The sequence below is a fragment of the Dasypus novemcinctus genome, chromosome 9, assembly GCF_030445035.2.
Source record: "Dasypus novemcinctus isolate mDasNov1 chromosome 9, mDasNov1.1.hap2, whole genome shotgun sequence".
Classification (NCBI taxonomy): domain Eukaryota; kingdom Metazoa; phylum Chordata; class Mammalia; order Cingulata; family Dasypodidae; genus Dasypus; species Dasypus novemcinctus.
In genome coordinates, this window is record NC_080681.1 from 114,911,883 (window position 1) to 114,934,455 (window position 22,573).

General features: G+C 37.3%; 1 protein-coding gene across 1 annotated transcript in view; it reads right to left on the minus strand.

Moving 5' to 3' along the window:
- Positions 1–42: 42 nt before the first annotated feature.
- OTUD3 (OTU deubiquitinase 3) overlaps positions 43–22,573 on the minus strand; it is a 28,735-nt gene continuing 6,204 nt past the window's right edge. The window contains exons 2-8 of the mRNA XM_004458630.5: positions 20,779–20,927; positions 17,302–17,414; positions 13,598–13,720; positions 7,989–8,120; positions 7,391–7,487; positions 6,131–6,315; positions 43–5,142 (exon numbers count right to left, since the gene is read on the minus strand). Of these exons, the coding sequence (XP_004458687.1) occupies positions 4,966–5,142; positions 6,131–6,315; positions 7,391–7,487; positions 7,989–8,120; positions 13,598–13,720; positions 17,302–17,414; positions 20,779–20,927 (976 nt within the window). The 3' untranslated portion in view covers positions 43–4,965. The remainder of the gene's footprint in view (positions 5,143–6,130; positions 6,316–7,390; positions 7,488–7,988; positions 8,121–13,597; positions 13,721–17,301; positions 17,415–20,778; positions 20,928–22,573) is intronic.

Sequence of the window (22,573 nt, forward strand, 5' to 3'; positions counted from 1 at the left end):
ACAGTGGACAGATCAGGTATTGATTAAAAACAACTTGAAAACTTTGTTTTTAAACTAGGAATTTATTGGTATACAAAACTCTATTCATAAAGTGGCACATCTTTGCAGCTTCTATTGCACCAAGTATTGAAGATTAAAAACAAAAAAAGAAATATTTGGTTTTGAAAACACTGCAAATTGCCAAGTACAGTACTTTGGTAAATAAAAAACAAAATGGTCAGATTCACACAACCCATGGGAAGAAAAACCTAGGGAAATCAACTATGGGCATCAGACCATGTTCACATTTTTCACCACCAAGCTCCAGAGGTAAGGCCAGACTTGCTAAGTCTATGGATCGTGACCCCACGGAGGTCTGAGATATCTCCAAACTGAAGCTAGGACAAGTAGAGTGCAATCACTAAAAAAGAGAAGGCCCCTTCTGCACACTTGCCTTCCTTCATAAAGGGGGTCATAGCACACTGGCACTCCTACGTCAGAAAGAGGAGCTTGTTGGTTTGAAGCATGACTCCCTACTCTTTCCCTTCACTGAGCTTAGTGCTGGTGGAGGATGCTGGGATGGCAGCCAGGGAGACCGAGGGCCCTTTCTGCCATGGAAAATGAACAGCAAGTGCAAAGATGTGAGGAGTCCCATGCAAGAATTCCTCAAGTTCTGGTCCAGGGATCTGCCTAGGAATCAAACCACAAGCTGACTGCGCTCAAATGATTGTCACAGACGGCGAGCAACAGTGGTCTGCTGGATGCAGACAGCAGGGACAATTACTCTCTGCAACTATCAGCACAGTGAGCAGAAGTTCTGCATCACAGGTATCCCCCGTTTAAAATCCCTATGCAGAAAGGATTTTATGGAAGTATATTCTTTACACTGGTACTTAGCCCCTTCTCAAGTAACTGTGCAAGGATGCTAAAGTTTGAATTGAGCTACAAAGTAGTCCTAACTAGGAGAGTTAAGTAGAGATACTTTAGAAAGTAACCCCGTAGAAGAAATAGTTAAGAGCCTGAGGTTTTAAAAGGGAATTCTACCTTGGGACAGAACATGGCCAGGCAGTACACAAGGCACAGCTCTTTCTGGGGCTCCAGCCTTTGTGGTGTACATTTTTAGTTACACAACTATATATGTACTTTGTGACATTCAACAGTATTTCCACTGGCAAAAAAAAAACTTCAATTTTCCCAGTACTAATATGTGATGACAGAGATTTGCTAAAATTTTAATATGACATCTTTGTTATATTTTAAGTTAAAAATGCCTAGATGTGAAAAGCACTTCAGTTCAACAATGTCAATGGAAAAATAGAATTTGCTTTAGAGTCAGAAAAAAATATCTTGTAGAAAGTGCCATTAGTAAGTCACTTCAGAACAACTGTCGGAAGGCCCCAGAGTTTTACCAACACCTGTTCTGAAGCTGAGATGAATGAAACTATGAATAATGAGAATGGAAAAACACAGACAACCTGTATCAGACTCTGAGTCAAAAGGTTTCACATAGATAGGCAGAGCCTTGAGGTAAAAAAGGTGAAGAGTTAAGCTTCTACCCAAAATGGGGGTCAGAGAGGGCCACAGATAAGACACACTGAAATTAAGAAGCTCCATTCTCTTCCTGCCCACAAAGATCCTTTTGGTCAATGTGATGTTCAGTCGACTCCAACTAGGAATCCAAGTTCCCTTTAACTGACTGAATATTTGAGTTGAGCATTTCAGAGGTAAAATGACAGCATTCTATGTTGACCCAGTAAAATCCAGGCAATGTCTACAGTTTCTCAGGGTGACAGAAACTGAACACTGACTACAGGGACTTTGCAGTTCAATGCCAAAATCTACCTACATAATATGTAACTCTCTCTGCCACTTAACGCGGCCCTCTCCTCCCCCCTTCCCTTTTCACACTGTAACAGTTCCCCAGAGGAGGGCAGAGCATTTGTTATAAATTACTTACAGAAAGATTCCCTCTACGTCCACCTCTAACTGCCCCACAAGGGAGATTCCACTTGGTGAGCCCTCAGAATCAAAATGGGTTTGGAAGAATTTTCAGAGCTTATAAAAGAAACTATAAACAATCTCATCTAATGTTTAAGATTCTTCTTTCTGCCACAATTCCGCAACCACACTTTGCTTCTGAAAGCATATGTTCATATTACTGAAAAATTAAATATACATATATATCTCCTATCTCTCTAAAGTCTCCAGGGATCAACTATATTATTTAGAAGTTGTGGTTCTAAGTTGTTTCAATGCATCTACCTCTAGTTTAAAGCTGCTGCCACTAAAATTTTATTTCTTATTTTGACCTTTAAAAAATCTTTTGTACAAATCCATAAAAGCTTGCTATACGTTTTATAAGACTAGTAAGCAGCTATGGACCACTGCTCCACCCCCTTTTGCTGGCCTCCCTAAAAGCTGCGGAGCCAATCCCATGTAACATAAATCTCCAACTGCCCAAAGTAACCTGGAGGTTATGACAGATGCAGTCTCCAGTATGGTGTTCACATGTGTAACCGTACAAGGGTGCCAGTTACTGGCAACAATCATCACAGGACCAAGCACGCTGGGCCTCCCTTTTTTGGCTACCAGTAATTTTCAAGCGTGCACTAAGGCAATTAAATATATGCAATCCATCTATCACACTTCAGTGAGACTGAAGCAGTGGATTCTAAATTCAAACCATTAGCTAGAAGATATCACTAAAGTTGGATACATGTACCCAACTCCTAACAATTAGTATATTACCCAAACACAGACCCATTATAACTGGAAAGCCGTGAGCTGTGAAACAGTAGCAAAAAAAAAAAAAAAAAATTATTGAAACCATTTGATTAGTTTAAAAATTACTGTTATTTTACCTCAGATATGCTGAGGCTTTTTATCAGAATTAGGTAATTTCTAAATAAATTTGCCCAACATTCTTTAATAACTTTTAGTAGCTTCTAAAACTTTAAAACCCAATAGGGCCCGAGGCTACCTTCATTAGCCACATAAGAAAAGCAGTTCTACAACTTCTGATACTCAGTTTCCCTTAAGCTATTCTGACCTGTAATTCTGCTGAATATCTGGTACACAATCTTGATCCTTCTGAGAGGAATGTTCATTCAGAAAAGCTCAACCACAGTCAGGAATCGGCTCAGCGTTGAAAGCCAAACCCCTTCCCTTCCAGGCAGTAAGGCAACAGAGATTTTGTATTTGCTTGGACTGACCATTAGAGCCTCAAACTCAAGGGACTCTTCAATGTGCAGAGAAAAAATTCTGTGCAGTTTTTAAAATCTCCTAAATTGTACAATGTAATGTTCTCAAGAAGAAGTCCTGGGAGCAATTCCAAGAGACTACTGATGCTCCAGCCACAAAAAAATCATCAAAACTCAAACAAACAAAAAATTAAAATACATTATCAAACCTAGAAAGCAAACAGCCTGCTGATAAAGACAATTCAATGAATCCAGGGCCAGCCCAGACAATGATATAACTATACATGTCAATTGTTTTAATAGTTTCCCCTTCTCCTGGAAACTCAGATTTAAGGGGGTAGGGAGACAACTAATAATTTACCTTTTGAGCCACCATAAATTATCTGCCTAAATATTAGGTCCCCAAAGGGCAAAGATTATCCAAGGTTGGCCACCTCATACATTACAGTTTTAAAGTTCACATCCACCTAACTCAGCCATTCCTAAGAGTTTTAGGAATGGCATCTCTCCACTGCCCAAATCTGCCTATTTCAGAACAGTGGAGTCATTCAAAAGCCTTAGCCAAGTATGTTCTCTGCCCTGCTGGCCTAGCTTATGTCATCGACAACTTCTGGCTGCTGCCAAACAGCTTTTTCAACATCAAAATCCCAAACAGGGCTTAAGTAAAAAGAAATAAATAGCATTTTATGAGTTTCACTCCCACAATGCTAGGAAAATTTAAGAACCCATAAGATCAAGTTATTTTTGTTTATCTGAAGGCATCTTTCTAAGTCTAGAATAGGGAAAAAATAGTTACTTAAAAAGTGAACATGAAAAAAAACATTCTTTCAGACATTCTCCCCCTATAAAAGAAAACAACTCTTTGGACTCTTCCTAGGTAAAAGCCCAGGAACCCCTTGATTTCTCACTTTTTTGAAAACTACAGACTCTTCTCTCCATACAACCAGCATCTCAGAAGAGTATCACAAAAAGGAACAGGCCACCCATCCAATGCCAAGAAATAGGTACCAAAAACTCAACAACACTATGGATTTTCCTGCAAGGCCCAGGCCTAATTAAGAGTCAGGTGCATTTATCATATGGCTTGAATGCAAACAAACTAGGAGCACCTGCAACCCAACTGAAATAACATCAGAATCAGGAAGAGGAGAAATGTAGTAATTTAATTCCCATCCTGACTGTAAGTCACAATCCCTCTACCCTATTACTTTGAGAAAACATTTCCTGAATTATTTTTTTAATAACTTGGATTAGAAGAAAATTAAATCTAAACATGTTCCTGAGTTGAAGATCATTTACGAACTACCCTGTATGTCAGTATCTGTTTGAAAGTTAAAGGGAAATAAAGAAAACTTGTCATTCTGAATTTCTAACAATTCATCTAAACCATTTCATGACAATAACAGCAAAACTCACCCCCAACTATTCAGGAACGATCTCAGAGACACTGAACTCTGATTTCCAGGGCAAGTAAAGCCACACTTAATATGGTTTTTCCTGACCTAAGCATCCACCTCAAAACTCGATTTTTAAAGTTTGTATTACAGAAAATGAATGGCTTTGCTGCACTTTCATAAAATAAAACACATCACTAACAAAAAAAAAAAAAAAAGGGGTATGTGAGAGAGAGAGAGAGGCAGCTTGGAGGGAACTAACTCAGTGTATACGCTTATGTGTGAATTTTGTTGGTTGAGTTTCAGTTTTCAAAAGGATGGCCTCAGTGGAAAGCCTTGGTATTCAGCATTCCATTTTCCATCAGCTTGTTACAACTCCCAGGAGGTCCGAGTCAGATGTTGAGAGCAGCAAAGGTCTTCACCAAGGTGACCTGCGTATTCGCATCTGCTTCACGTCTGTTGTTGTCCCTGTGGCTACTCCTGCTCTCTAGGGCTTTCTGACGGTGCCTCTCCTCCTGCCGTTTCTTCTTCTCCAGTCGCTGCTGCTCCCTCCTCTGCTTGTTTGTGGCCTGAAAAGAAAAGACGGCTGCAGTGAGTCTGCCGCCTGCTGGAAGGAAGATGCTAGATGGACAGATACAAAGGACACAGACAGCTTTTCAGGAGGGACAGAGAAACCAGCCCAAGAGACCAAAAACATTTTTTTTTCCATTACTGCTCAAATTTACATTGAAATTTCTATCCCCCTATTGACCTAGCAAGCAGTCAATTCCTTTCTCCTCATAATCAATTCAAAATGGCCCAAAGAAACATTGACCCTCTTCCAGAAAGAGGGAACACATTCGAACATACCATAGGGCACCTTTCCTCCACACAATTTAATGCCCCAGGTAATTCTAAAATCCTCAGATGCTTACTGCATGCATCTTTTTTTTTTTTTTTTCCTGCATGCATCTTGACCTTTGACTGTGGCTTTTTATATAATGCATTTTGAACTCAGAACTTCTTGGTCAAAGTCTTTAAAATGAATTTCGAATTCAGTGAAATGAATAGTATCACATACCACTGAGGGGGGTGGAGGGCGGGGAGGCAGATGTACAACCTTTCTGGGACTTACATGATTCACCAAAATCCTCAAAACGATGCATATATCCATGCCCTTTAACCTGTTAATTCATCTTTTGGGACCTTTCTAAGAAAATAATGCACAAACCAAAGTTGTCCACTGCAGACAAAGGCGCTTAGATGTGTATTCACATGGAAGTACCCATACAATAATATTAGGTGGGAAAACACAGCTATAAATTTGCACAAAGAGTACGAATGCAATGTATATTTCCTTTCCATTCTCACTGCATATACCAAAGTGGGTAACAAAAAGATCCCAAGTAATGTGGTCTTTCTGCTTCTTGATGTACCTGTATGCATTCTCTATATTTTCTACAATAACCACTTTTATAAATCAAAAGAAAAACACACACTAAAATGAAATCCAAGTTCCCACGTCTGCCACAGAATTACAGCAGCCCATCATTTGCCCTTTGATCCCATCTTTCATACCTTTGGGAGCTGGTTTTTATTTGCTCTGTTTTCTTCCACAGGGCTGGCTCGCACCTTATTGTTTTCAGTCCTACTTTCATTTAAGCCATGATTTCCAAAGATTCTGGTGCCACTGCCATCCTCATCCCATAAAGGGCCACACTGCTTCAGCATTCGGCCACTGGACTCAAGATTCTCCTCCACATCTTCCAAAGAAAGATATTTGATTACAGTTAACCAACAACCAAAGATAGCCACATAATGACTACTATGTTAAACGACTCCAAAATTACCTGACTCCCTTGATTACTGTCATATGGAAAGTTTCCTTGAGGCAAAATTCTAGTATCAAGTCAATACAATGGGGAGCACAAGGGAAAACTGGTAAATTTTGGAAGATAAATTTTAAAATAATCTTCTGACCAATGTTATCATTGCTTATTACCAACAAAGTAAATGCTTTGTTTAACTCGATAAATCACTTTTAAACATGAACTTTTGGGGGAAATCTTTCATTTGCAACCCAAAACCAGAAAAGAAATAGGCTCTAAGGCTGTGTTGTCCAATAGTCCAATACAAAAGCCACTAGTCATATATGGCAATTTAAATTAAAATTAAACAATTTTTTAAAAATTTAGTTCCCCTTTCACACTAACCGTATTTCAAGTACATAATGGAGAATGCTGCCTTAAAGGCACAGAGACCAAGTTACTTTTTGCTTTCTTAGAAGGCATAACAAATACAAAGACCTAATCGCAAAAGAGATTGGCAATAAATACATATATTTACAAATTACTTGAGGAATTAGTAAGATGTTACATCTTTTCCTTGAACCCAGTTCAAGGGAAAAAAATTCTATATTATTACCAGCTGATAGGTGTTAGTAATATCTAAATATTTCCATCAGAAAAATAAGGTATTCTTCTCTCCATTCTATTTCAGTTATCATTTTGGTTTTAAGAGGGAATCTTATTTCTAAAAGGATAAAGCCTTCCCTGACACTCTCCATCACTCCAAGACTGGGTTAGGCAGGATGCATGTATGATACCAGTCTAGTTATCTGTCTCTACTCACCCCTCAGAGACTACGTGCTCCCTAATGCATGGCTGCGTCTTATTTATTGTCTAACCCAGGACTTAGTAAAAAATGCTTCCATATAGTAGGTGCTGAATAAATGACAGTATAATTACCACCTGTGATTTGATTAAAAAGAAATTAAATAAATAGAAAACCACCAACACAATAATTTTGAAGGCTCAAAAATATCAATCATGGACTTACTATTTTTTTTCCCCTGGTTCATCTGAAGCATGGAAATTATTGCAGATTCAATATTATAATTTTCGGCTTCCAGGTTCTGGACTATTAAATTAAAATCCTGTCCAAGAAACAAAGAAACACCTCAAGACTCTGTATAAACTTGTCTACCTAGCTCTACTTAAATGATCTGATGAAGAAAAAGATGTTAACAATGGGAATGGAGTCAAGGTTTCCAGACCTTTCCCATTTAGAAAATGTCTGAATTTTTGATAAGGTGGTTCACCTAAAATAACCATTTAATACACATTTAAAAGTGAATTGCCTTTATAAAACTGTACTTTTACCAGTATAAACATTAGTTGGAAGAAATTTTAAACCATATAATGCCTTAGAATTTTGAGCAGTATTGGCTAAAGTCTAGTAAAAAAAGAGAGCAAAGAATAAACAGCTCACATTAAATCATATCACATAACGTAATCAAACTACAAATCTCATGGGCCCATTATGGCCCATCATGTGTACCATGGTATGCTAGACTGGTGCTACAAAAATAGCAGGTGAACTAGGTGCTACAACACTCGTTTACATGTCATTATTACTACATGACAGAAATACTAACTGAACATCCAGTTGCATTACAAACTTTCTGGACAGCATCTTCTACTTCATCTCTCAGATCATCCTCAAAGTCCTCTCCCTTTGTCTTGATTTTTTCTCTTTTATTTGATTCATCTTGATGAAGCATTTGAAACTAAAAGGAAACATACAGAACAATAATCATGGAACACTGGCAAACTATGTTGAGAATCTTCAACCTGGGAAAACACTCTAACCTCAAACAATTCAAATATATGGGGGAGACTGTCCAGAAACAACCATAAGGGAAACAGCAATGATTAAGTAGAACTTTACCCAGACACTGAAATTGCAGGCCACAACAAAAGTAGTAAAAAGAAAGAACCAGAAGATGGGATGAACTGTTCAGTAAGAATGACATCAGAGCTGCTATGGTTTCCAGACTCGAACATTTTGGCAATGACTGCTGACTCTGATGGCACACATTTGTCTCAGCTGATTTCCAGAGCTGTGGATTCCCCACACCAGCAACTGATAAGCTTTGACAACAGCTTGTCTTGAAGAACCACATACACAACTTTCATCTGGTTCCCCAGGCACTCTCTGATCATAAGCAAGCTTTGGTCTGCTGAAGCTCCTGTCCCATCGGGACAGCCACACCTGAGTATGACTCACCTAACCTCAGGTGCCTATGGCCACACTCAGGGGAACCTGTCAGTCCAAATTCTTAAACTGCCAAGAGTAGTTTACTTGGTATCTACAAAGAATTTATGACTTAAACCTCATCATAAAAGCTAAAATCATCCCTCTACAGATGTTCAATTACCATCTCTCTCTGCTTCCTATTAATGCAAGGAGATGGGTAAATAGACAAGGACATTTTTTTTCATGTAAAACTATAAGGAGAGTCCAGCAATATAGAGTATAGTCCTTAGAATATTAATAAAAAGAAACCTACTATAAAATTATACCCTAAGGTGGCAATGCACCCAAGGCGATTGCTTTTAGGAAGCAATTTGGCAATGTTTATCAAGAGTCTTTGACCCAATGTTTCACAGCTTGGGAATTTCTCCAAAGGAAATAATGTCAAATATAGAATAGACTGATACAAAAGTGTTCATCACAGTGACACTTACAGTGGTGAATAACTGAAACAACCTCAAGCTTTCATAATGTGGATATGGTTAAATAACCACTGTAAATCCTGAAGTTAATGCCTTTATTCCTGTTAAAATAAGGAACACAAGAAGGATTTCACCCACCACTGTTACTTAACAATGCTTTTAGAGCTAATGGCCAATGCAATTAGCCAAACTAAGAAACAACCCTGTACCTGGGGGGAAGGTGATGACGACAAATGGGACAACCAAAAAACTACTACAAACAAAAAGAAAACTGGAAAATCATTACTCTAATAAGGGTCTAGAATCCAGAATACATAAAGAATTCTTACAACTCAACAACAGAAAGAAAACAACCTAATTTAAAAATATGCCGAAGGCCTAAATAGACATTTCTCTAGAGGTATACAAATGGTCAACCAGCATGTGAAAAGATGCTCAAAATCAATAGTCATTAGGGAAACACAAATTAAAACCATAATGAGATACCACTTCACACCCACTAAAATGGCCATGGGTGGAGGGGATAACAAACAAGTGTTGGTGAGAATGAAGAAGCTAGAAACCTCATACATTGCTCATGGAAATGAAGAATGGTACAGCCTATGTGGTAAACAGTTTGGTGATTCCTCAGAAAGATAAAAAGAGAATTACCATATAATCTAGCAATTTCACTTCTAGGTATATATCCAAAAGAACTGAAACAGGGATTTGAACAAATACTTGCACACAAATATTCACAGCAGCGCTATTCATAATAGCTAAAAGATGGAAACAATCCAAATGTCCATCCATGGATGAATGTATAAATAAAATACGGTATATCTATACAATGGACTATAATTCAGCCATAAAATAAAATATTGATACATGCTACAACATGGATATACCTTGAAAACATTATGGTAAGTGAAAGAAGCCAGATGATATTATATGATTCCATTTACATGAAATGTCCATAAGTAAATCCACAGAGACAGCAAGCAGATGGGAGATGATGGGTCATTGCCAGGGAAGGGTGACTAATTAAAGGTTTTCTTTTGGGATGAGGAAAGTTCCAAACTCCATCAAGGTTGCACAACATGATGCGTGTGTAAATGCCACTGAACAAGTACACTTTTATATGATTCATTTTATGTTATGTAAATTTCACTTGAATTTTTTAAAAAATCTGGTAAGATAGCTGGGTCTGTAATTAACATTTTTGTTAACAATTCTCATATATACACATGATAAACAGTCAGGAAATATTAAAAAAATATCCTTTCCTTACAGTTGGAACAGAAAACAAAAAACACCTAAGAATAAACTCGGCAAAAACAGGCAAGAACTATATGAAGAAAATGCACCTACAGATCACAAAAAAAAATCAATTCAACAAATTTAAAAAGCTTACCAGGTTCTTGGCTAGGAAGATTCAACATCATAAAGATATCAATTGTCCCTTAAATTCATCTATTATTTTAATGAGATGTCAATTTTTTTAAAAAATTAAATGGGGATTCTTTTTAACTAGATTAACTGATTTTAACATTCATAAAATATTTTTTAAAGAAAGTAAGAAAACCCAAGAAATTATTTTTAAAAAAGAGCAGTAATGATGAGTGAAAAATTCTACAAGATTTTAAAACATAGTCTCACTAATTAAAACAATGAGACATTGACATGTGAACATTCACAGTGACCAGTGGAATAGAACCAAAAATCTAGAAACAGCCCATATACAAATGAGAATTCATTATATATTTTTTAAGTGGCATTTTAAATCAGTGGGAAGAAAATGGATAATTAATAAGTAGTGTGGGTACAACTGAATAATCATCAGGAAAACTAAAGTTGGATCCATGCCTTTATTCATTTTCTTTGTCCATTTTTCCCCTATTATGTTTTCTTAATGACTTATAGGGACTCTATATAAATCTGGGAAATTAGCCTCTGTCTGTGATATGAGTTGCAAATATTTTTTCTTTCTCATTATGGTGGCTTTTGCTATAAAGAAATTTTGGATTTTGATGTTGTAAATTTATTTGGGGTCATAATTAAGAAGGCCTTTCCCACTGTGCTGTTACAAAGAATCTTCCTATAATTTAATACTTCCATGGTTTCATTTTTTAAATATTTAAATCTTGGCTCCATTTGAAACTTACTCATAAAAAATATTTGTGAATAAGTTCAAAAAAATGATGTACAAATGCAGCTGATTTTCATCATCCACATAATTATGTTCTAAAAAATCACGGTGAACACTGAGCAAAAATTGAACTACTGCTCATAGAGGAAATACAGAGTTAGGATCCTGTGAGCCTCCAGTCACAACCTTTTTGTCAACTGATCAATAGATAACCTTGTTTTATGTATGTTTCTGTTTAAAGGCAACTTATATATTGTTTGATTTGTTAACAATGAACTCACAGGTAATAATAGCACTAAAACTTACATCTGAACAAAAAACTCCTCTAAACACACCAGTTTTCCCCAAAAGACACATCACAGCCTTCCTGTACTTAGGAACACTAGAAAGCACTTCAGTATATGCTTGGGGGCCACTTTAAACCACAAAATCACCAACAAAAAGCACAAAAATGCAAAAAATGTAGCACTAAATTCACCATGAGAAGGACACTTGTTTAAGCACGAGAACTGAAACAAGAAGGCAGAGCATCACTTTGTTTAATCTCAGCTGGGAAAATGTGCATTGGACAACTCAAACTTTTTAACCCTCTATGCATGTCCATAAATGACCCTGAAAGCACCATTTGTACTGATTTGGGGTTTCAGATAAATTTTGACTATTAGGTGAATTCACAGATATGGAATCTGTGAAAAATTAAGTTTTACTATAGGTCTTAAGCATCAGAAAAGATGCATAAACTCATTCATAAAAAAGAGTAATGCAAATTAAAACTATTCTAAGAGTTTTACCCCTAACATTGACAAAGATCAAAAAAATTAGGAGGGAAGCAGACTTGGCCCAGCGGTTAGGGCATCCGTCTACCACATGGGAGGTCCACGGTTCAACCCCTGGGCCTCCTTGACCCATGTGGAGCTGGCCCATATGCAGCACTGATGCACCCAAGGAGTGCCGTGCCACGCAGGGGTGTCCCCGCGTAGGGGAGCCCCACGCGCAAGGAGTGCGCCCCGTAAGGACAGCCTCCCAGCGCGAAAGAGGGAATGCCCAGGAATGGCACCACACACACGGAAAGCTGATGCAACAAGATGATGCAACAAAAAGAAACACGGATTCCCATGTCGCTGATAACAGCAAAAGCGGACAAAGAAGAACATGTAGCAAATAGACACAGAGAACAGACAACTGAGGCGGGGGGGGGGGGGGGGGGAACGGGGAAAGAAATAAATTTTTAAAAATTTTTAAAAATTTTTTAAAAATTAGGAAACACACTATGTTGGCAAAGGTATAAGAAAAGAAAAATTGCTGGTATAAACTGGAAAAAACTCTTTAGAGATCAATGTGATAAGATCTATCAAAATCATGAATGCACATATCCTTTGATGCAGAAAGGACCTTCTAGGAATTTATCCTAGAGATGTGTGAAATGATGTACATATAAAATATCTCACACTATTTATTGCAGCAAAAGTTTGAAAGCCATCTAAAAATACATCAAGGTTTCAAACACTTACAATGCAACCACACATTTCATCCATGTAACAGAATACCATGTAGTTATTTTTTTAAAAAGTTCCTTATGCTATGAATTAAACTCCAAGATATGTTCAATTAAAAAAGCACAATGCAGAACAGCATGTGCAGGATGCTATGATTGGGCATGGAGGGAATGTAAACCAGTAACAGCATAATAGGTGCACATAAACACATATTCACTTGATACGTAAAATATCTCCACATTTACCATATACTGATAATACTTGTTGCCTCCAGGGAGACGAACAAAGTGGCTAAAGGACACAGGTGGAAGAATGACTTTTACTACATATGCTGTTAAAACATTTGAATTTTGATCTGTGGGCAAATACTACCTACTCAAGAAATAATGTCTTTTTCTTAAATGATGACTTCAAAAAATGCATAATCATGTGAGAAAAGGTTTATGCTATAATGCTAATTTGAAAAAAGCAGGAAATAAAGCTATATAAATAATACACTCCCCAAGCATCTTTAGTGTATTAAAAGACAAAGACCTCTACCGAGAGTAACAAAAACTGTGTCCAGATAGTTGATTTTTGCATACTTTTTATTTACTTCTACCTTTTCTATAGTTATCAGTTTTTAGATAAGAAACATGAATTAAATTTAAAACATCAAAGTAATTTGAAAGTTTGATATAAATTATATTCAGGTAATCATAATTATCAGCTATTAGAGAAAGCAAAAGAATGACAAGCAAGTTTGTCTCTCCATCTGAGCTTAAAACAAAAAATTCAAGCCCACAGATTCTTAAAAGCAACTTTCCATAAAAAACCATCACTGCTTTTTGCTTCCAGGGTATACAGCCCTGGAGGACTCCCACAGGGCTAAGAGGAAATAGAAAAAAAACAAGAGCTCACTCACATCAGTCTGGAGATGTGCAGGTGCTTCCGAGTTGTCATTGATCCTCCGAACACTGTCATAATGTTCACCATACCGATAGGCAATGTGTAACTCCCTCACGTTGCTTTTATCTGTACCACGAATCTGCAGACAAAGGAAGAGATGCCAGTGAGGACTTGGACAATGTCACTTCTGGAGAGAAACACCTCAGCTGAATTGCCCAGGAACCCCACATCCTTCATCATGCCTTGAAATGCAAATCAGCTCTATATAGGTACTAATTGACTGGGATATGTTCTAAGCAATTTCTGGATTATCTTTCTCCCTTGTAGGCATCGATGAACTTAGTATGTACCATACGAAAATGAATCCACATATTTGAAACACATATTCAAAAATCACAGGCAGATTTACAATGAAGTTAAATACACTTAAGTTTCAGGGGCTTCAGTATCTTAGTCCCTTCCATGAGGGAAGACCCAGGGACAGATCCAGATTTTGTTAGGCTTGAAGCTTAAATGATTTGGGGACCCTCTCTGAGGGCAAAATTATAAATACAAAAGTGTTAGAACCCCACTACCACCATCACCAAGACTTAGAAGGAACCCATGCAAATGAGGGGCCTGAAGCCTATGCTTCATTAGCGTCATGGTAAATCCACCCCTGCCAGAAATACAAAAAACAGAAGTTTCTATCAACTGCATACTGAGAAACAGTATCAACAACACACCCCAAGTCTCCCACTTACATCAATTTCAAAACAAAATTACATAGAGATATAGTCCAGAAGTGCTACTGCACTGCACAGCTCCAGAGGCACCAGTCACAAGTTCTACTACGGGAATGGGACCCTAGAGCACAACTCATCTAGAACAGTGCTCCCTCAAGTCATGCCATACAGGAGGCCTCTGGTCCAAGCTAGCAAGTCCCAAAAAATCACCACCACCACCAAAACTCTAACAAAATCCTGGATATGTTCCCCAGAAAGGAACAAAGAATTTCCCCCAAAATGATAGATCCTCCTCAGCAGCCCTATTACATTATGAGCAAGCCCAATAACTGTCTCTTTGTTAAAATTCCAAAACATCAGCACCCCTTCTTGTTTTTACCAAAAATCACAGGTAGTAAAAGAGAATCATTCATTTACAGTATTCATGGTCTAAAAACACAGTATAAACCATAGAACAGGCCTAGAACTGTGGACATTTTCTCCAGGTGGAATACCTAGGTCTAAACTGCAGACAGGATGGAGAGTTTAAATACTCTGCCTGGTTTTGACATACAAAAAAGAGAGCACTATTTGTCTCCTAGGAAGAGTACTGGGAAAAACAGTAGAATATTGGAATCTGTGAATGACATAATCCCTAAAACACTTTATCTTTTATTATTAATAATAATAATATACATATAAATAAGAAAAGTTAACTGAAGAATAGTCAAATAGTCACCCAATTGTTAACTGTGATTTTCATGGGGACAAAGAGTGGAGGGGACTTTTACTTTCTATATTACACATTTCTCTACTGCTCACAAATAGCATATACTCCATTTAAAAGCAGGAAAAAAAAATGTAGGTTTCAGTGTCTCCACATTGAGAGTATAAGCCTACTCATTATTAACACAAGAGCTCTTAAAGAGCCACAACAGTAGCCACCACTGCGGCTTCGATTCTTAAAACTTCATAAGATGCTTCACCAGGGTGGGGGAAGAACCAGTGGAAAATTCCATTAAATAGCAAATATACTTATTTTAAAAACATATTTTCAATGTTTAGCAATTCATGAAAGAGAGAAATACAGAAATAAATTTGAAAAAACTAACTATGCAGAATTATCTTCTACAACTATCTAGGTAATTAAGAAACTTAAAAAAAAGTTATCGATGGAGGAAAAGGCTGAGTTAGCAAGGAGTTTTTTGCTTCAAAAATAATGTCATTATGTTGTACACTCAAATTATTTTGATGACTTTTGCTGAACAGTATAAATGTAATAACAAAAAAGTGGGACAATTAAAAAGAGGATAACCAGTATTCTTGGCTCAATGACAATCTCTGGGACAGCCCCACTAAAAATATGATAGCTCTACCTGGTGTCAGTGCATCTGGCAACCTGCACCAAGAAGCACATACAGATTCTGTTTCACTAGTGCTCACTATATCCCTGTAAGCTAAAATTCCTCTTAACCCATGGAGCATCTAATTCGTTTGGCTGTAATGTAATATTGTTGAAAGGACATTGTGCCAAAAACAAAAGGTCTCATAATTCCATATATATAACATTTTCTAAAGGTAAAACTATAAGAAACAAATCAGATTAGTGGCTGTGAGGGACAAAGGGAATGGCCTAGTAACTACTACAAAGGGCCATTAGGTACTTTTCTGGGATAGGGGAAATATTCTGCATGTTGATTGTGGTGGTGGTTACATTACCATATGTTCGTTAAAACACACAGAACTGTACACCTAAGAAGGGCAAAGTTTGCTATATGTAAATTATACCTCAATAAACCTGACTTGTTTTTAATGGGCAAAGGCTATGAATAAGCAATATACACAGGGGTAAATGCAGGTGACCAAAAACATATGCAATAAATAGGAAAAGACATTATCTTTCTGAAAATAATACAAAGGGCTATGTAAGTGTGTATATATACATGGAATGTGTACAGATGTGTGTGGAAATGTCTGCGTGAATAAAATACTTTGGTATGTATCTTTCCAGTTACATATGAATGTTTTTATAACTAAGAGTTTTTGTATGTGAATAAGAAATACATATTTAAAAAATGTTAACCTCTGGGTAGTGTGCCTTTATGTACCTTTATGGACTTTTCTGAATTTTCAAAGTTTTCTACAATTATCAAAGTTAGAAATGGGGGAATAATGGGAGGGATAAGGATCAATGGAAATCACATGCCCAGTCCTCAGGAGCTGAGCTAAACTGACAAAAAAGTGCCCTGGATTCAAGGAGGAAGCGGAAGAGTAGCATGTATACACTTTCTCCCCAAACTCTGATGATCCATATTCCAGAATGTTTGGAATGTTTGGGAGTTTAGGTTAATTTAGGAAACCAGGAGTAAAGAAAGGTCAATTGTACTGAATGGACAACTACTTCACAATAGGAAAAAAAAAAAGCTAAATAGCTTAACAATGTTCTTGGCCATCATACAGCACAAATTTAACATTTATTAAAAAATCTTATTTGCTGTAGAAAAACCACTGGAATCAATATGTACAGCTAAGCAGAGCACAGTAATAAGAGATTGATGTCTGAAGCCAGATGTAAATTTTTTTGTTTGGGACATTCTTTTTTAGCAATGGTTATAATAATGATTTTTACCTTTGTTTTCCTCCAACTAAAAACATAAATATATATATGGGTATGGACTTCAAAAGAAGAATTTATAGGCACCAATCCTTTTACATTCTCACTTATATACTTCTATGGACTTTTCTAAAGTATTTCTACTTTATTTTAGGCTCTCTGCCTCTAAATTATCCAATTAACTGACTGCTGAATAATAACCCTGGCATTTTTAAATGTTTCTGAAGTATGCATAACATGGGTTTAATTCTAAGCCACCATAAACTTCCTCTGTGTTAGGATCACAGTCCAAGTTACCCTGTATGATCTGAAGTCACAGGTCAAGTCCCATCATCTTAGGACATTCCCAAAGCCAATTTATTAAAAAAGAACTTAGGATAAATTCTTGAATAGGTGACCTACCTGCCACAAAGGGGCATTGAGTTGATGAATCACCACATTCAACTGATGATTTCTTGCAAAGGCTACAATTGCATCATTGCCTGCAAAAGTACCAGGCTTTGCCAAACTGGCCACTGCAGACAAATAAGAAAGAAAAGAGAAATGAAGTCTTTATAAGGAAAACCCAAAAGCATACATGCTTTGGTATTTATTTAGTTCCATATAATGAGAAGAGAGTGTGTAAATCTGAAAAGCCCATTAGGTTTATTAGCCTGGGAATTCAGCAGACTGCTACTCAGAAGGGCACCAATCATTCATAAAGAAAGGGTTCATTTATTTATTCACTCAATAAATATTTGCTGAATGCTTCCTATATGCCTGGATCTGTAAACCCTGGGAATGGGAACATAACAAATAGGGTAATCCTAACAGATAGTATTAATGAATGCTTATTATATGTTAGCCACTGCTGTAATCATTTCTCATAAATTGTCACATTTAATCCTCCGAGCAACCCAATGAAAGAGGTGCTATTATACACTCCATTTTACAGATGAGAAATCCAAGACATAGGATAGTTAATAACTGTATCCAAGGTCAGAGAGCCAGGATATAGTGGAGCTGAGATTTCATCGCAGGAAGCCCGACTTCAAGGCCCTGGTTCTTGGCTACTCCATTTTATTAACACTGCCTGTCACAGTTTGCCCTTCATGAGTTTACAATGTGTTGGGGGCAAATAAGAAAATAGGTAGTGTCGATGCTTAGTGCTATGGAAGTACAGGGTATGATGGAAGCACACTGTACCGCAGGGGAACATAAGCCAGCTTGATAGTGGGGAGGGGGAGTTAAGGTGTATCAGACAGGCTCCTCATCTGAGACATCTAACCTGATCCCAGAGGACAAGTACTAGTTAGATAGACACAAGAGGAAAGAATGATGGGCCAAGTAGTACCGAGAGAGAGATAATGAGGAGTCTGTGGACTATACAGTAATGGCAGGAACTTAAGAATATTGAGATGGGTGCAGGGAGAGGGAGCAAATGTGGTTGGAAATGGCAATAGATGACAGTTGAGAAATAAGAATATCGCAGATCACAAAGGGCTTAAGAGTTTAGACTTTATCCTAAGGTCAATGGGGAGCCACCAATGGGTTTGAGATATGGGAGAGGCTTATTAATGATGTTCGTTTAGAAGACAGCTCTGGCTGCAATATGGAAAACAGACTGAAGGGGTCAAGTTGGAGGCGAAGAGACCTGTTCAAATGGTAAGGAGGAAGTCAAGAAAAAAGCCACAGAGGCCTGATTTTATGAGGTAGTAGCAATGAGAGAAGAAATGGTGAGATGCAAGTGACAAGACTTAACAGAATGACTAAGTATGATGAGGGAGGGAGAGGGAGACATCCAGGTTTCTGATCTGGGTATGTGTATACCTGGGGAAAAGATGTTGAACATTCTCTGAAACCAATGGAAAGGAATAATCCTAGAAAATACAGCCAGATGCAAGACTAACCAGGTCCTCAGAAGTTCATTCAACAAATATGAGTGGTTACCATAAGCCAGGAGCTGCTGCCTTGGGAACAGGGTACAGTGAACAAAGACATGATCCTTGCCCTCAAGAATCTCACAGTCTCTGGCAAGGCAGACAGACATCAAAAACAACTAACTATGAGACTTCTAGGTTTCCTTTCATTTCTGCTATGGCAGAGTCAGAACCATTTCTCATTTCTTTTGTGCTCAAATTCTTATGCAGCACCAACCAACAGGCAAATATGGTGACATTTCAAAAAGAAAAACAAGCACCTTCCCATTTTTCATCTCAAGTGACAATCACACTGGCCACTGAAGTTTTAAGTTCTCTGTCCTGACACACTCCAAGATCCATCACATGACCTTCAACGAAGATGTACAAAGTGAAACTTCACATCATAAACTAAAAATTCATCTCATCTAAATTATTTTAATTAGATCAACGACATAATTCATCAGATGGAAAACTAAATTACAAAACTTACCTCATATATATACATTTAATTTGTAAACTACTGACCATCTGGTAAACTACGTCTATCTCTCTAGACACAGGTATTCCCAGGATTAAGGACTATCAGAACTCAGTGGGTATATACTACTCATCTGATTTTTGCTGTTGTGTCTCTAAAGCCAAAAGAATGAGTTCCTTCTTATTGAGGAATGGGAAAGGCAATGGGATAACTGATAGCTTCCCTCCCAAACGTCCTTCTCCAGCTGCCCTCTGTATTGCTAACAGTAGAGCTATACAGCCATTCTCCAAGCAGAAACTTCCAAATCACCTTTGCTTCCTTCCTCTTCCCACTCCCCCACCTCCAATGAATTCTGTCAATTATACTGCCAGACTGTGTTGTGTCTTGGACTGGACCCCATTCACTATCCTCAGTAATTGCCTTGGTGGAAACTCTCTTCTTCTTTCACCTGGACAATGTGAAGAGTATTCTAACTAGTCACCCTTCTCAGTCTCTCTCCTCATCAATTTTCAACACTGTCTCCAAAGTTATCTTTCTATAAAATAGAGGGATGATTATGTCTCTTTCCTGAGACAGTTAAAGACTATGAGCCCTGTGATAAAAATGTTATTTATAAAACATATACGCACCAGCCACCAGCTTTCGGCACAGGAGATCATCAGTAAATATTTGTTGAAATGAAGTTTAAAACGCATCTATATTTTCTTTCTAGATTTGTGCCTGCTAAGGAACTAATTAAAATAAAAAACTGATTTGTCTCAAAGAAGACAAGTTGTGTTTGGGTTTTAGTGAGAAATTAAATGACTTTTTGGTTTTTCTGATTACAAAGTACTATATGGTCATTATTTAAAAATCAAAAAGATTTACAGAAGACCATTGAAAATACCCAGAGAGCCAAGACCCCCAGATGACCAACGTTTATTAAGAACTTACTTTACTTGTACTAATTCAATCTTCACAAAAACCCTATGAAATAGGTGCTATTATTATCCCCCTTTTATAGAAGAAGTTTAAATAGAATAATTTCTGAAGAATAAGCAGAGCCAAAAATTAACCACCATAAAATTAGTAACTTTCCAGATTTTGTATGTTATGTATATACTTTTTTTTAGGAGATAACAGAGAATGAATCCAGGACCTCATACAGGGGAGGCAGGTGCTCAACCATTGCGCTGCATTTGCTCCCCTGTGTATACTTTTTAAAACTGGGATCAATCTATATATACTATTACTTAGCCTGATTTTTCCCCCCACTGAATAAGAGGTCATGAATAACTTTTCAGGTCAATTAATATCATCATTTTTATTAAGTGCATATACATCTAAACCTATTGATTCCCAAATGCCTATTACAGAGTAGGCAAATAAATATTTGTTGAATAAATGAAAGCCATAATTTATGTAACCAAACCCCTAGCTGGGAGGGTGAGGGTGATGCAGATGGATTTAATTACCCAATGCATTATTCTTGGAGGATCCAGTGTCCCAGGGTGAACCTACCATGTTTCTCAAAAGGAATGTCATCTTCTACAAAGGGTTCAAAATCTTCCCGCTGCTTTATCATATAGTCCACTGTCTCCTGTCGGTGCTTGAGATGATTTCGTGAGTGTCCCTCCAATTGATCACCAAGAGCTCTGAACAGGCAATTGCTGTCAAAACAAAAATGTTGATCAAGACCTTTTAAAAATAAATTTAGTTCATCTAAAACAATAATGTTTCATGCCAGGCCATCCATGGAAATCCTTCAAGCATAGAAGAGACAGAGCATCAACTCTTACAGTCCGGGTTCTCCCCAGATCCTAAGAGGAAAGCACTAGGACACATACCAACCACATCACTTTCATGAATGGCAACCAACAAGGATTCTATTCCCCACTTACCAGCCGGCTAGCTTGATGGGAAGGTCATTCACTTTCCCTGGGCTTTGGCTTCTTCAATAAATGGAATTGGTGACACACTAACACTAACCACCTGAAGGCAGGAGTACAGAACTTATGGCCATTCCATACCAAAGGGCTGTGATTCCCAGATCCCCTTCCAAAATTACAAGTTAAACCTAGTGGCTTTTTTCTGAAGCAAGTTTTACTACAGTTGCCCAGCTAATAAATCATTCATTTAACACAAACTACCCAAAAGACAGCAATTTGTCAAGCTCCTAATAAACAGTTGAACATGATATCCTGTTTGGGTCCTAACAGCACAGGGGAAAAAGCATGAAAAGGAAGGCACCTGGTCAAACAACTATACTGTGCAATGACACTTCACCCCTGATTCCTAACCTATCACGCAGGCAGCAACAATGCTGCTTTTATTCCTGCCAAAGGAAAACTCTAAATACTGTTTTGTTTTTTCTAAAATGAAAACGCTGGCAATAAACTTTAAGAATTATCTTTACTTTCAAATCCTCAACAACTTCTATAATTCCAAACTACATCACAAACACAGAGGCCCAGATAGAGAGGCACCAAATTAAGACAAACACAATCTGGTACCTTTAAAGTAAAGGAAATAAGCTATTTTGAAGCAAAAGAGTTGCCCAGTTTACTCTTCCAAATAAAAAACTATGATGATCTAATTCCAAAATTCATGTTCATCACTTTTAAAAGAGAAAGAGGCTTTGGTTTTATCAACTCAGAGAAGTGAGTTTTCAGTAGAAATTTATAGAGAAGCAGGAATCTCTTCAAATGTATAGATTTATCCTTTTGTTGTTGTTTTGGGTTTTATGGTTTTGGTTTAGTTTTGTTTTTGTGGGATGGGGAGGAGGAGAATTCAAAGAAGACAGATTCTATAAAGAAGCTCTTCATCAATCGTGGGCAAGATTCTAGAGAGGATTGGAAAACAGAAATAAGTTAGACTGAGGTCTTTTGCTAAAATCGAACGACAGTCTTTTTTTTGACCACAAGACAAAAAAAATAAGCTAATGGACAAAACATTCTCAATTTTAAGCTTTTCTCTCAAACTTTTTTTAAACCTTTACCACTAGTCTATTCCTGAATCTAGTTTAAGAGGAGGTCCAATTACTACAAAATTATGTATTTAGTTATTCTGCATTTAATATAGCAAAATTCATGTTATTCTAAAGAGAGTTCTATGCTTTCTAAGAACTTTTAGTAATATGGACAAGAGTCCTCCATATAAGCAAAAAAGAAGGTACAAAAGTATATATACTGTATGAGCTCATCCATGTTCATCTGTATATGGTATACACACACAAACATAGAAACACAACCACAAACATATGCGAAGAGAAAACACACTGTAACAAACATTTAAACAGCTCTTATAATGTACCAGG